The sequence below is a fragment of the Megalopta genalis genome, unplaced genomic scaffold (genome assembly GCF_051020955.1).
Source record: "Megalopta genalis isolate 19385.01 unplaced genomic scaffold, iyMegGena1_principal scaffold0043, whole genome shotgun sequence".
NCBI lineage: Eukaryota > Metazoa > Arthropoda > Insecta > Hymenoptera > Halictidae > Megalopta > Megalopta genalis.
In genome coordinates, this window is record NW_027476112.1 from 1131079 (window position 1) to 1147171 (window position 16093).

The 16093-nt window shown below is 42.6% G+C and overlaps 1 protein-coding gene across 1 annotated transcript in view; it reads right to left on the minus strand.

Annotated features, from left to right (window-relative positions):
• The window catches only part of LOC143261239 (uncharacterized), a 174318-nt gene extending 159373 nt beyond the window's left edge, over positions 1-14945 (minus strand). The window contains exon 1 of the mRNA XM_076527819.1: positions 14256-14945. Coding sequence (XP_076383934.1) covers positions 14256-14264 — 9 coding nt within the window. The 5' untranslated portion in view covers positions 14265-14945. The remainder of the gene's footprint in view (positions 1-14255) is intronic.
• Between the last annotated feature and the right edge of the window lie 1148 nt (positions 14946-16093).

Consider the following 16093-nt stretch of genomic DNA (forward strand, 5'->3'; position numbering starts at 1 on the left):
CTTTTGAAGCAAGGCTTTGAGAATTGCTTTTGGATCTTTCATACCAAACTTTCCTGAATTTGGTTAACAGTCTGAAATATTTACTTCTCGGGGTGAACAGGACCGGAAGTGTTTCTGCGAAGCCGTGTATATTATCTATGAATCAAATTATGCAGTAATGGTACCAAGAGTCATTGAAATCTGGATCGGTAATTTTTATTTACTCGTCATTATATGCTGTTGCCTTCCATTAATTAAAAACTTGCATCCATATTTGGATAGCAAGCAATACAGCTTCAGAGGATTGATTTCTACATTGAAATCCTACTGCCACTAGAGATATTGCTTTCTTGAGTTCGTTGATCAATTTACTGTCTGCTTCCTATTCTGACACGATTAAATCAAATACTCTAGATTTATAAAAATCCATGTTTAAAATGATCAAGTTGGTACATTCATTCGATGAAATTGATAATGCAGATTGTCTAGTTGTAGCAACTTTTGCGATGACAAAACCTTGTTGTTGTCTATTAAGTAAGCTGCAAAGTTAAAAAGTAGGTGCGTCGAATCTTTTCGAGCAAACTCAAGCATTTATAGCATTGCAGAGTTAATGCAATTAATAAACTTATTTCTGAGGTTTTTCATAGTAGTGTTACTGGTTTAAATAGGTCTATGATTTATATTGGACAGTATTTATCGCAGTTCTTCTTGTGAAATGGAATCGCATTGTATATTATGTGCTTGAGTACGAACGCTGTGTATTTCGAACCTACACTGATTGTGATACACTGCATTCGTTTAGGTTGAAGTACAGAAAAGACTCGGTCAGGAAAGAAATTTTTCATTCTTATTGGAGGTTTTGTAAACGTTTTTAAAAAAGACAGAAATGGTAAATGTTTATATTGTTTATATAACAGTGCAATACATTCCTCGCAATATTTTGGGTCGTAACACTCCATCTTTATTTTAGGACGTCTGTAGAATATTTACTAATTTTTCGGACCCGAAATAATATGTAGTTTAACCGTGACAGCCGTTTTAATTTTCTGGTGTGCATGACACCTCATGTGTACCATATGAAATTTTTATGCAAGGTGTACAGTGAAGATTAACAAAGTTCGTAAATGATATTTTAATTTAAATAATTCCGTGTCCGAACAGAATTCAACGAATGATTTGCAAAGCTGATTTAATAATAAATAATCGCATTAAGAGACGTAAAGGATTTGTTTATTAGATCGATTTATTATCGATTATCGTGAGAATGTATCGATGTCCTCTATTATCTCTAGCATATCGTTGAACCTCGACGATGTCGGCTTGCCAGAGATTGTTACGTAAAACAATACCAAGAAGTATAAAAAAAAGAAGGAGTTGAGCCGTTGCCCAACTCTCTAACTCTTTATTACAAATAATACAAGTTTTATACGATTTACAATAGTTTATACCGAGTACAATAGTTCCGTAGCTGGTGGAGGATTCGTCAAGGCTGAGGTTTGGGGCGTTGGAGACTGGTATTTATATCGGTCTTTGTCAGGGGTTGATGCTTCCAGAACATTCGGCGACGGGGCCATGTGCAGGATCTTGGGTGGGTTATCTTCCGGATGACGTAGTGTCTGTGTGTAACATGAGAATGTATTGAGGCCCTTACAAGATCGTCGAGTCCTCGCACGATCACTCGCCTGCGCGGAAAGAAGCGCCTCGCCGGAGCATGCAGTTCGTTCACCAACTTTACTTTCTCATCGCACATGATTATCACTGACACCTCTCTCTCTCTTGCTTTATCGGGTTCGCGGTCGCTTCAAAACGAAAGATGAACGAATTCTTCGTTTAACTTTATGCTACCGAGGTTTCTTCGGTTGCTGACGCTGCCACTACCGCAACATTTTTCTCATTTCTCGGTTCAATCATTATCTTCTTCATCTATGTTTCGAGCAGCTCTTGTTGTTGTTGTTGTTTAATCTGATGTATTTGTTGACAAACGTGGTCGAGTCTCAACTCAATATTTGTAAATCTATCGTTCCAATTTTCGTCCACAGATATCGTTTGATTGGTTTCGCAGCAATTCCAACGAATGCTCGTTCTATCGAACCACCTGTTAAATTTATCAACAGACATTTCATTCATTACTGCAGTAACGAGTATCGAACGATTTAATTTATAATCAATCCGACTTCTTCGAAGTTCTTCGATTGCGGCTATTATTTCGTTGTCGTGACCAGTGGGCCCGGCATTTTTCGATGCCATCAGCAATATCAAACGATACACCAGCTCGTTCGGATCGTCCCAATGCACGTAATCGATTGGATTGTTGGTTACGCGCATCATCGTTGGGATTTGTATACCCTTTCCGCGCAACGTCGAAAACATCGGTCCTATGATAGTTTTGTACTTGTAACCCTTATTCCCCATTATTTGGTTACCTCGCTGATGCGCGCGCGTAGCGACGAGAATGTTTCTGTAAATATCCTTATCGACCTCGATGTACAGGTTTTCGTCGGGTATTCTTTTAAATATCAATTCGTAGAGACCTGGAGTTCCCTCGTACCTAATTTTATTGATAACGATATCGTCGTTGCTTTCAACATCAAACGTGGTGTTTCCAAGTATCAGTTTGTCATTATAAAAATACACTCCGTACACGTTGTCCAAATTTTTCGGTGGTCCGCTAAAGGAAATGCGCAAGTATTTGCTGGCTAAAGGTCCAAGATTGTTGAACAAATGTTCGTATTCGTCGCGGTGCGTTTCAGGACTTTTCAAAATGTTTCGCACCGATGATTCCAACGATGCTGTGGCCGTTGGAGACGATTCGAAAGCTTTCTCCTGTTGTTCCGAAAGTATCGTAGGTATCGGTTCGTGCGCCTTATTGCCACCCGCCTCGTTAAGGTCACTGTTGCCACTGTCGTCGTCGTCATCGTCGTCGTCGTACAACACATAGCCGATGTCATCGTTGGTAAGGACAGGGGAATATATTTTCTTTTTCTTCTTCAAATGCATCCTTGGCGTTAAAGCTGCTTTGTCATGCTTCCTCTTCTTCTTCTTGTTCCATTTTCTCTCTACTTTCTTCATAGAGAATAGCGACTGCGTTTACGGATCCAACGGCCGATCCGCTATCGGCATATTATCGTTCGCTTCCGTAGCTGTATTTTGAACCAGCTGTTTCAACGGCTCCTCGATCGGGCGTAAATTCGTCTCAATGTTCGACTCCGTATTCATTTTCACAATTTTCAGAGCTAAACTATTTTTACGTATGACATCACTGGTCTTGGCTATTTCTTTGGCGATCGCGGCTCGCCGGTTTTCTTAGACCGACGCATATCGGGCGGTACGATGCGACTTCAACGACTCTTGCAGTCCAAATGAGCCCCGATCACAGCACGACAAATTCGTTAAACCGCGCCTGTAACGACCACGATTCGCAGGGCTGTCTTTGTCGATTACAAGGAATCCGTACTTGTTTCGCCAACACCTCGTACAAAGTGCGTTGAACGTTTCGAACGACATATCTGTATTCATATGATTCGTGACATCTTGATTGAATAGAATCACTAGATTTGCATTGTCGCGAATCAAATGTTTGGGTATTCTCGCGTACGATTGCGACAGATAGAAACAATCGATGTGCGAATGTCTGCCTATCGCGAAATATTCTCTCATGACATCCTGTTCGTCGCAAGCAACGTCGTCAAAGATAAATATCGAATTCGGCCGAGCATCTGCCTGGGGAATCACGTCCGCGTTGTACGAGTAGGCAAAATAACCTACATCCCCCACGGACGAGAACAAGTTGCTCAAGTATTGATACTGTGGTTGACGCAGCGATTTCGAATACACGTACAAGTTTGCGAATCGCAGCCAATTCGGACTCTCCAACAGACTAATCATAACATTCGTTTTACCCGCTTTGGGAGCTTTGGAAGCGTTGACAGATGGCGCTGCTGGGGTGATCAAAACAATAAACGATGCGAAAGCTGCGAAGAAACAAATGGAAGAAGCGCGACGACACAATCGCGCTATGGAGGGTCGCGGAGTGTATCTCGCGCCGTACAAACGTGGAAAAGGAATGAAGAAAAGAAAAAAAAAGACAAAAGAAAGGAAAAAGATAACTCGGCGACGGACGTTGAATTGAAAATTACCGCATTTTCGCGGAGTTTTCATGCGCGATGAATTGCCGAAACAAATATGGGTAAACGAACGAGGAATAGTGAATCTGGATAGCGGCCATGGTTCAGGAACGCACTGGGTCGCGTATATAAAGCATGATTCGCGAGTCAGTTACTTCGATAGTTTTGGAGATTTTCGACCACCGATCGAATTGATTCGTTATTTCCGACCATCACGTACAAGCACAAGATTTATCAAAGTTACGACGAAAGCGTGTGAGGACAATTTATATAGTTCGTCGCAAGGATGTCATACACGTTCACGTTATCGGGAAGAAGTAGCGTGTTAGCATCCAAGTACATCCCGCCTATAGATCTCAACAATGCCGATTACGAACTGGGCCTGCTCGATTTGCAAACTTATTACACGATACCAAACATCAGTTCAAATATAGGTATTGGGATTTTGGCTTGGATTATTTCTCAAATAAATATGATATTAATTCCATTTCTTAAAAAGCTTTATTTTTACTTTCATTTGAGAGAAGGTATATGTACGAACTGACGCCTGCTTATATACCTTTTTTGGTGTGGTCTTCTCCACCAATCAGAGACGGTCATTCATCGCGTCTTACATTGTATTCTCGGTACTGGGATCACTAACGGTCAGAGCACGATGTGTTCTAACGACACCGGCGATGGTATATGGCGGCATCTTTGATATACAGTTTGCATCACCGTCGGTGCACGTTGACGGAACCGGCGGAAACGTAATCTGATATTTTCGAATATCAGTCCCCAGAAAAACCTGACCAGACCATTTATTTCTTATATTAATTGAACAATGAGAAAAAAAATTCTATTATTGTACGCCTATTCCAACTCTCATTTGGATGTACTTCTGTCCTGGAAGTGGCTTGGTCAGCATATCTGCCAATTGATGACCTGTTGTAATATATTTTAATATTACCACTTTATTCTCTACCTGCTTTCTGGCAAAGTGATATTTAATATCGATATGTTTTGATCTTTTGTGACTAGTTGGGTTGTTTGCAATACTAATACAACCATTATTGTCTTCATAGATTACAATGGATTCTGATATATTTACTTTGATACTGGTTGCTAAAGATTTTAACCATAATGCTTCTTTAACTGCTTCAAATAAAGCCATGTATTCAGCCTCAGTCGAAGAGACCGTGACTGATGATTGCTTTTTCGTATTCCAACTAATTGTATATTTTTCGAACAATTTAAATATATAACCTGTTGCGTTTTTTCTATAGTACATATCGTTTCCATCCCAATCTGAATCAGCATACCCTGCTGTCTATCAAGATGTTATCGTGTGTACCTCTTGTGTACGTTAGTTTGATATCTGTCGTGCCTTTCAAATATCTTAAAACTCTTTTAAGACAAATCCATAATTCCTAATTTCTTTTATTTGTGTATCTGCTCAAAATGCTCACAGCTACACATAGATCAGGTCGCGTACAGATCATAATATTGTTACGTGCCGAGGGCCAGGCAGTTTGGGTGGCCGGAGGTTGCATGCAATTGGAATCTTTTTGGATGAGGTGCGTAGACCAGCCGATGTTTATTTCGACACGGGTGGCTACCTTTTAGGTTAGGATGAGGTGCGTAGACCAGCCAATGTTTATTTCGACACGGGTGGCTACCTTCAAAGGGGTTTGGATAAGGTGGTTGGAGGAATTGGTGTTAGGGTGCCTCGTAACTTTGTTAAAAAGAAATAAGGATATACCTCGAGCGGCAGAGGTATACCTTGGTGGGTTCATACCTATTACTGGTTCGAAGCAGGAGATGGTAATAATTGAAGTGGAAACCAAAAAACTGGTAGAAACTAATTTATTGCGCGCTGAGTTTAACAAGTGTGAGTGTGTGTTTGTGGACTCTAAACGCGCTCTCAGTTTTTCGCACTGAGCCGGCGGGGGCTTTCGATTCTAGGTTGTTACCTCTGAGATTTGGTTGAAAGAGAACTTAACTCGATCTTGCTAATGTTTCCGTCTCAACGAATGTCACGAAACTAGCCCGCTTCCCGGTCGCGTTAGAGCCCTTTATATACTAAAATTTTATGGAAAAAATGGTAGTGGCGGTGTTGCTACGTGGTCCGGTTCCAGAACGTTCGTCGTCGTACCCCCACGAAGGCACTCGACTCACGATATACAAATCCACCCCCGGCTGGCTGACGCCAGCCTGGCGTATGCCTTCAGGAAGGAATATAAAAAATACGTGGGAAGATTCCTCGTATGTTACAATATACATCAAACAACCAATAACATTTCGACAAGGTGCCTCATATTGTTCGTCTGAATTCAGAGCTTCATAATTAAGCTTACTTTCAAGTGGAGTATTTATGGGTTTACTATTATCCATATTAAATTTCTTCAATACTTTTCTAATATAAGTACTTTGGTCTAGAGTTATATTTTCTCCAGTCCTTTCAATTCTAGTGAAACTGTTCATTACCTGTTCATTAAGTAGTCTTTGAAATTATTCATCGTTACGATATTAGCTGTCGCAACTACCAAATGATCGACATACAAAACTACATAGATATTTTTAAAAATATCTCCTTTATCTAAAATATAAGTACAACGGTCAACTGGGGAATTCTGAAAATCTTTTTAAGAGCCTTTTCGAATTCTTCAAACCAGCATCTTGCTGCTTGTTTTAATCCATACAAAGCTTTATTTAATTTACAAACTTGATTCTGTTTGTTTTCAATTCCCTCAGGTACTCTCATATAAATTTCCTCCTTTAATATACCGTTTAAAAATGCGGTTTCTACATCCATATGATAGATTAATAAATTAAATTGATTAGCATAAGCAATTATAAATCTGAAACTTGAAATCCTTGCAATCGGAGCAAAGGTTTCATTATAATCTACTAAATACTTTTGGCTAAACGCTTTTGCAACCAGCCGAGCTTTATATCTTAATGGGTTTACAAATTCATCATCTTTTATCGTAAATAGCCATTTACAATTTATTATATTTCTATTGCTAGGACTTGGTACTAATGTCCAAGTTTTATTCACCATAAGAGAATTAATTTCTTCTCTAATAGCTTGTTCCCATTGTTCCCTATCATTTCTGTTATTTGTTTCCTGATATGATGCAGGAGTTTCACAAACTACCGATTGTGCACACATCATATAATCAATCGGCATGTCCTCTTCATCATATGGAATGTGCGGTTTCCTTTTAACCCTATCACTCATTCTTGGTTCTGATAACATTCTTTTACTGCTATTTGTACTATCTGTATTTGTACTATTCTGAGAAGAAGACCTATCTACTGTTATTTCAATATTATCATTATGGAATTTTTCATTGATTCTGTTTGGATTTATACTCTCTAGTTTATCTGTTTTTCCATCAACAGACTTACTAGGATCACCCACTGATTTTGACTTTACGTCAGAAACATCAGTTTTATTTCCGATATTTTCCGAACTTAAACTATCTGATTTGCCATTATCAGATTTCTTTAATTCCTCTATTGAATTTGACATTACGTCAGAAATTTCAATTTTATTTTGAGCTAGATGTGAGCCTCTTCTAGCCTCCTTCCTGGGAATCGCTACGCCCTACATTCCTTCCGAGGACCGAGAGTTAGGTCAACTCGGATGAGACATTAGACCGGGCAAACAATCAAGCCGGCAGCGGAACTTTTCTTTTTATCGCTGTTTTCATCGTCCATTCTTCTCGCTCTCGATTGTTTAACGCGCCTGTTTTTTTCTTTCTGGGAACGGACAGCAAAACGATCGTCTCGCGAGACGGTTTTACGCGGAACCGAACATCGCACGAAGAAGGTTCGTTCTTTTAATAATTTTCGGCGCGACGAAAATAGCGCTTATATTAATATATTTTATTATATTAATATTATTAAATCCCTTATATTAATATCCCGCTTATATTAATATTATTAAATCCCTTATATTAATATCCCGCTTATATTAATATTATTAAATCCCTCGCCTACGATTTTTTTCACGTGCTACGCTAATCGGCAAACTTCTTTGCCGTTAATAAATTCTTGCGAAAGTGTCCGCGTTGAACGATCAAATATTGATAACGATAAATATCTATCTCGGCTGATTATCCAAACGAATTTTTCTCAGTCGTATATTTTTCATTCTAACGACGATCGTTCGTTATTCGTTCACGCTATTCGCTATTCTAATCTATTTATTCGTGTAAAATCTTATTCGAATAAATTTTTATCTAAACGCTGCGCTAAATACAACTGGTTTTTACGCGACAATTACTCTGTCTGTTTTAATTGCGACAGGAGCTGCGCAGACGGTTCTCGCTCATTTTCATGCAGCCGGTATTTGCATCGTGCTTAAACGCTGCTTTGCATTCGATCCACTCGTCCTTGTTATAAATGGTAACAATCGCAAAATAGATTAACGTTGATTTCATCGACCGAATAAAAGCGACGCGGTGAAATGGAAATTGTTTAACGGCTGTTTCGATGAACACATTTGTCGAGCCTAATTTCGGACAGCGCGTCCACGTCCATCTCTGTGCAAAATCAAAAATGTTCTATAATGATCTCTTGTTTATTCCTATGTCAAATCGACTTCGATCGATTCGAACTCAACAACAAGTTCGCGAACAACGTAACAATATTTTTAATACTACAATATACCGTATAATACACATGTTTCGCGTTTCTGCTGCCTGTTACCATCGCGATCGCACAATAATCGGCGGTCCGGGGTTCGACAGAGTTCGTCAAAGTTTCTGCAAGAATTGCTTTCAAAATAGAAGAGATCCGGATCACCGGCCAGACAGGATTTATCTCCGATTAGCATAAACTTCCTTGGGGTTCGGCGATAAGCCCGGTCGGTTCCTCGACTTCCTCGGTCTAATCTCCAGACAGGATGTTTTTCGCGAACTAATCGAAGAAAGTGGCACTCGACAAGAAACTTGCTGCACGAAGAATGCCGTTGCTAAATTAAGAAAACCGCCGTAAGCCTCCGCGAAAGACTTGTCGCGGAACACCGGAAATTCTTCTTCGCTGTTTTGTTCACGCGACGAAAACAATCGGAAACGATCGTAGTCCGTTGATTAGAGAGTTCATCGAACTACGACGCAGTGCAATCGAACAATCCATTGTTCGTTCGAACGATTCTTTATTCGATACATTTTTATATTCGAACAATTATTTATTCCAATGATTTGTTAGTCGAACGATTCTTCATTCGATCGGTTTTTTATTCGAACCATTCGGAAAAGTAATATATGGAAGAAATGAGTCGATAAACTATGAAAAAACATTCTACATTCTTTCTCTATCATTTTGATTCGAATTCATTATTTTCCGTATGAATTCTTCTCTACGAATAAATTCTAATTCGAGTAAAATTGCATTCGTCAAGCCTTCATCTTTTATCCGCCATCGGAATAAATATTGCGCTGTTTTAAGCAAATATACATCATCTTGCCGCGCGGATTCTGTCAATTAGCAACGAGAAATCGTTAGAAAGGAGGATTTTTCGACGACTGCCGTGTTTTATGGTCGTTCCGACGAGACGACGAAAAACAAACGCGCGGTCTGCGGGACAAGATCTCAAGGCGAATGGCTTCGTCTATCAAATGACGGGAGAATCGCGAAAAACGCGGGCCCGAAGGACACTGCGCAGCGGCGGGCCCAGTTTCCTAGAAAGTCACCCGGTCGTCGCGACTTTTCGCTTCGTCTCTCTCTCCCTCTCTCTCTCTCTCTCTCTTTCTCTCCGATCCTCGACGGTCTTAACATTCTGCGAAACGATCGCAGAAAAAACGGGTCCCCGAAATTTGCATGATCGCGCCGCAAATAGGACCATAACTCAGAACATGGTCGCGAGTGCAGTCGCGACGATGTATTGAAAAAAATTCGAGGCACTTTTGAAATGTCATGGTTCCGCGAACAGCGGTCGCAGGACGACCGAACTGGACTCGTTTTGAGACTCGAAGACTCTACTTTCGCGGTATGTAATTTTCGATTTTTCGATTTTTCTCCGGCGATCCGACGCAGGGAAAACGGACACCTTTACCGAGAATCGTTTCAGAACTTAAATTCGTTGCACCTGTTTTCTATTTTTACGCTGCACGTAAATTTAATAATCGAATAATTTACGCCGCAGCGAATTGGCAAATTATTAAGAAAAATCAACGGATTGTTTAATTAACGAAACGTTCACGAAACATTTCATCCGCGTTGATCCTTATTGTATATAACGCGAACGTAACGCGAACACGATACAAGGCCATAAGAATAATGAAAAAAAATAAATAAAAATAAAAGAAGAATACGTAGACACTTCCCTCCACCGTACTTTCTAATTTTTGCCAGCGGTGAAAGGGGTTGCCGAGGAGTACGTACTTCCAAGTATCATAGAAAACCGCGGCGGTGTGTCTGGAAATAATCGGGAGGAGATTTCGCACGGTCGGAGGAACGATTCAATTACAGGGCAATCGATGGAATTAACGGAAACTGCTCGGTCCATGGGAATTGGAGGTTCGTCGACCGCGCTGATGAAGTTAGGCGACCGCGGTCGACGCCAAATGACCGGTTAACGTTAACCGAACGCCGCGAAAGGGAAATCCCTGACGGCGGTAGCATCCGAGGAGAGGCTACACGACAAAGTAATATAATAGAAAGTATCCGGGAGACGGAAGCGGTTGACGCTGCGCCACTGGATACATCGTAAAACGCGAAGTCCGTCCTCGCAATCAGATTTTCATCGCTGCCACGCCGGACAATTCCGAAGAAAGGATCCGCGTTTCCTTTCTAATCGGGCTTCGGGCTCTACAGTGGGCCGGTCGCAAACCTTCCTTCCCGTTCGGAACACGGTGCTCCGATTGCTAATCGAATCTTATCGGAGACAATCGATTCCCCGACGACCATGGTCGACGATATCGCGAAAATTCCGCGGCATTTTCTACGGGATGCCTCAAAATGATGCTAGTTCCGGGAAACGAGGACTTTCTGAGGTTATTTGAAGTAACTTTTTCCTTTGCGGAAATGCAATCCGCGGCTTCGTTTACGAGTTATTAACGAAAAATGACCAACGAGCCAATCAGCGGAACACCAAACCGTGGATCTTCACGCGAAATGAAGATTCTCCGAATCAATGAACGATGGAAGATAAATAAAAATGTATTTCTCTTTTTGATGAGAATTGTCAGTTGAAGAGAATGCGAAACTACTCTTTAATGCTAGATTTACGGAGCACCAAAAGCAGCTGTTTTCTATTACACTATAAGAGTAACAATTGAAAAAAAGACAGCTCTTCTGATTTTTCGCTTCGATGTTATCGTAATATTTGCCGCGTGAAATAACAGATATATCGAATAAATTAACACATAACCGTGATCTTCGCGATCTCTCTGTATAGTAATCGTGAATGAAAAAATTAGCGACCGGGAAGTCGACGGGGAAGAAAAGTTTGTTCACTAGCGACAAATGCGAGTGTAACAACAGCCAGAAATAGACGTTGCCGGGTGATCGATTCTTCGCGATAAAAATAAATCAGAAAGTTTGCCAGCGTTACAACGCGTTCGAAAGATCGGGGGTGAATCGACGTCGGGTCGCGCGCGTTCCGTGTAATCTCGAAGACACGAGGCACCCTGGGAACCTTGAGCGCCGGCTTTTGATAGACACGAGATCATGTTTAAGACCCTCCGGGGGACAGGGACCATTTGAACTCGTGGGACACGTGAGACCTTGGGGCCATTTGAACTTTCGGAAACTCTCTAGAGCCGCGAGATGATCGGGATCCTTGAAACTCTTTAGGAACCTTGAGATTGAAATCCCTCGGATCGCTTTAACATCATCCGAGCCTCAGACCGGAAGCTTTAAAAGCTTCTCGAATTCGGACCGACCGGATCGACCAACGAGTGCGAAAGACTAGTGCGAAGTATCGTACGTTCGAGCAGCGATTCGATTTTACAATTCATTTCAAACAGGGACGAATCGGAAAGAAGGCCGCCCAAGAAATTGGGGGTTGCTTTATAGCCCCTTCCACCGTAATATCGCGTCAGATTCGGTGCACAATTCGCTAAATACGAATGTTATTCGCTGCTTTCAAATCGAAATAGAATTCCACCCTTCGATAAATATAAATTTTCTTCCCCTGGTAGGAATTTATAAAAGAACGAAGAAGTTCTAAATATAGATAAAATATCAAAGACTGTTCAGAAATGAATCGATTTCGAAAAGATCGTGAAGCGATCAAGAGAGGCTCTCCCCCTACCGATTGCTGCATCGTCGGTTCTACAACCCCTAAGAAGAAACTCCGAGTCCCGGTCACGAGAGCCACGGTCTGCCAGTTTCCGCCCCGACGCCGGGCGTCTTCCGGCGTAGCCAGGCGTCTATTCCTGGTTTGAATTTCTTATCAGGGGAGGTTGGTCGTGGCTCGAATCCTCGTGCGCGAGGAACATGGTGATTACGCAGCCATTTATTCAGTCGCGGATGCGCGCTAAAAATAGGATCACAGAGGGAAAGAGAGATCGAGAGAGCGAGAGAGAGAGAAAGGGAGAGAGAGAACTGAAACGCGTGCTGCTCGAATCCAGGGAACACAGAGAGAGGGTTGCCGCCGTCGAGGGGATGGGGGATGAAAACGTTGGTAATCCGATGACGGAGGAAACAGGAATGAAGAAGGGTCATGAGGTGGAGGACAGGGCCGGGTGGGCGGTCGGAAGGGAACACGACCACGCGAACGCTACGGACGATTGAAATACTCGGACGCGGGGGTGCAAAAGGGCGTCAGCAGTGACGTTGGCGACGAATGGAGGGGGCAGTGCCGCGATATTACATGGTGTTCCATGCCCTGATGGCATCCGACCGTGTCCCGAAACGTCTCCGCACCTTTCGCGACCATACGGCCCGACTAATTTCGCTTCATTTCGGCCTGAATAATGCACGCAGCCCGCGTAGCAGACAGGAATTACGTATTCACGTTTAAAAGCGTACGTCATACTTGCGATGTACGTATACATAGAGAGCCGCGCGAAGGGCGCCGCAATGAAAAAGTAATTCAAGGTGGCGCAGCCCCGTGGTTCCGAGTAAACTTCAACTTCGTACGCACGCATTCGATGCTGCAATTACCGCTGTCCGAACTCTATTATTACCGGCCCGGCACACAACCCGCGATACCATCTCTAGCCTAAGAAAATAAATTTCTCACCCTCTCGGCAACGCGACTTCGATGACACCGAGCAGGATCTCCCGTGGCGCCGATCGAAACCCGCGTTTGTACCCATTTGTTGCCGCGTATCGTATCGCCGCTGCGTATCGTAATTACGTACGAATCCGTGAAGTACAACCTGTACACTCGACGACGACGACGACAAGTGACAACGACGCGAAACAAACGGACGCGGACAGATTCGGGCATCGCGAATTCGAAATGCCACGGACGCGACGAAAATCGATGTCGGACATTCGAAAAAGAAAAAACTCGGCGAAAAAGTATAGAACGCGGACGCTACACAACACAGATCAATGGGAACGATCGCAGCGCTATATGCGTGTCACTATCTAAAATTATTGTCTCGGACTGCCGCCATTACCCATTCATGCGAACCGTCCGAGAGTTTGTTCCCCGTCAATGGCGCTGAAATCCAGCGGATTTCGAACGGAAACGGATCTACGAGAGACGAGAGACGGAAACCCGAGTCCCAGGCATCCTCGATGCTCCTCGAATTCCACCGTCAGAAAATACCGCTACTGTTCAGAGTCATTGATCTCGCGAACGGATTTCGCGGTGTGCTTGATGCACCAACAGATTGCAGATGCACCCTAGCAGGATCTAACGCGACTACCGTTGGAGAACTACTCTCGAGAAAACGTCGCGAAAACGCGACGTCGGTGAAAGATTACGGAGAGTACGGACTCCTGTAAAGGAGGACCGTCGGCGCTGTCGTGCAAAATCCGCGAAAAATCAAGTCGAGGCTACTACGTCGGCCCGATGCATCGGGTTCGCGAACAGGGGAAACGTGTCGAATCCTTTGACACCGATGCACCGACCGAGAGAAAGCTGTCGCTGTGACGAAACGAGGCGCAACAACACCTATATAAACGGGAGGACGTCGGAGGACCGAGGATCTTCGCGATTCGCGGTGAATGGAATGGAGTTAGTCGCCGATGTCCGCTTACCTGGGTCATGACCTGGGGTGGTATCTTTATGTTTCCAGCCGCGGAGGAGGCTCACAACAGCTGGTCGTCGATCGGCTGCTGGTATATCCTGGTTACGTGGGACGAGAACGACGGCACTGCGATGTTTCGCCAGCACTTCCACGCCATAACACGTCCGAAAACGCGCGACGGTTTACTCACATGACAGGCCGCGGCGGGTTGGAGGGGGGAGAGGGGCCGGGAGGACTCTCCAGGTGGATGTAATCGCAACGAGACCGCCGCCGCCTGAATTTGGCACCACGCGAGGAGCCAATCGCTTTTCTCTCGGTCTGTTTTAGGTTTTCTTTTCTCGTTTGTCTCTCTGCGGTTAGGTCACCGGGTGACGGTGCACGAGCTCCCTTCGACGGGTAAATCAGACTGTCCCTCCTCCGACAGCCCCGCTGACGACGGTGGCTGCGGGATTGTTGGGGGTTCGGCAGCGAACGAACCAGCCAGAACGAGGAAGAGGTTAACGGAGAAAGGTGCGACCCGAGCGAGACAGGGGACGAATGACTACGGTGATACGTCACGTCGCGGCGCCACCGTCAACCATCCCCAGCATGATCAAAATTCGACTGATTGGGGGAGGACCAATACGGGGTGGCCCCAACGTTCCTAGTCGATTCGACGACGTCTGGAAATAATAAACAAACTGCGAGCTTAGACTGGTTCGAACGTGCCGCTCGGAACGTTCGTACACTTTTCGAATATTTATCTGGCTAAATGGGTCACCGACTAAATGTCTCATAAATAATATTAAATTAAGTATCGGCTTTTGTATTTCGATATCTTGCATTGTTGTACAACGATACGTATAGGATCACATTTATTTATATAAGTACTAATTTTTACGATTTAATCCATCTGAAGAAATGATAACAATTTAACGAGATCTCGGTATTTGAGGAAAACAATTTTGATCGCTTTATTGATGAAGATTGTTATTATTAGTCTGAATTAATTAAAATAGATTCAGATCTATGTACTTCAGTTTTAATGACAAAGTCATGTGCTTTTGTAAACAATTCATGATAAAAGATTCAATATCATGTTCACTGATTGCGTTGTAAATAAAGACGGTAAAAAGGATAGAAACAATAGAAAAATATGTTATCTCGAAGAGACTGTACGATACCGAAGGGTTCGTTCAACCTTTGTTTGTTCCAATATTTCATGGACTCGTGACGTTTTTGAATATGTAACGAAAATTGTAATATTGTATATTTAATAATTACGAAGTAATATTCTATACAGTCTACTGGCTCTAAACAAATAATTCAAAGACGTTAACTTCTTGCGGTTTTAGACTATAGAAAATATTTACTATATCTGTAGAAAGTTCAAGATACATTCGCTGTCTATATTTATTCAAATGATGGATAATGTCTTGCACAAAAATTGTGAATATATCGAAGGTTAATATAAGGTTAAACAAATAATTTAAAGACGACAACTTCTTGCGGTTTTAGACTATAGAAAATATTTACTATACCTGTAGAAAGTTAAAGATACATTCGCTATCTATATTTATTCAAATGATGGATAATGGTCTTGCACAAAAATTGTGAATTTATCAAAGGTTATGCATGTTCTTTACAAATAGCGGAGACTGTGCGACAATCTGAAGAAAATGATTCGATCGATAATAGCAATGCCAATCAAACGTTCAAATGTGACCGATAAGACTTATCGGTTGTATTCAAACTAAAATGGTCTGGCGCGCAGATTTTAACAAATGCATATAAACAGAGGGTGCAACAGAGATCGTGACCAGTCTCGTTTCGTATAACGCAGTGATCTTGCCGTGATTCGTTAAAAGC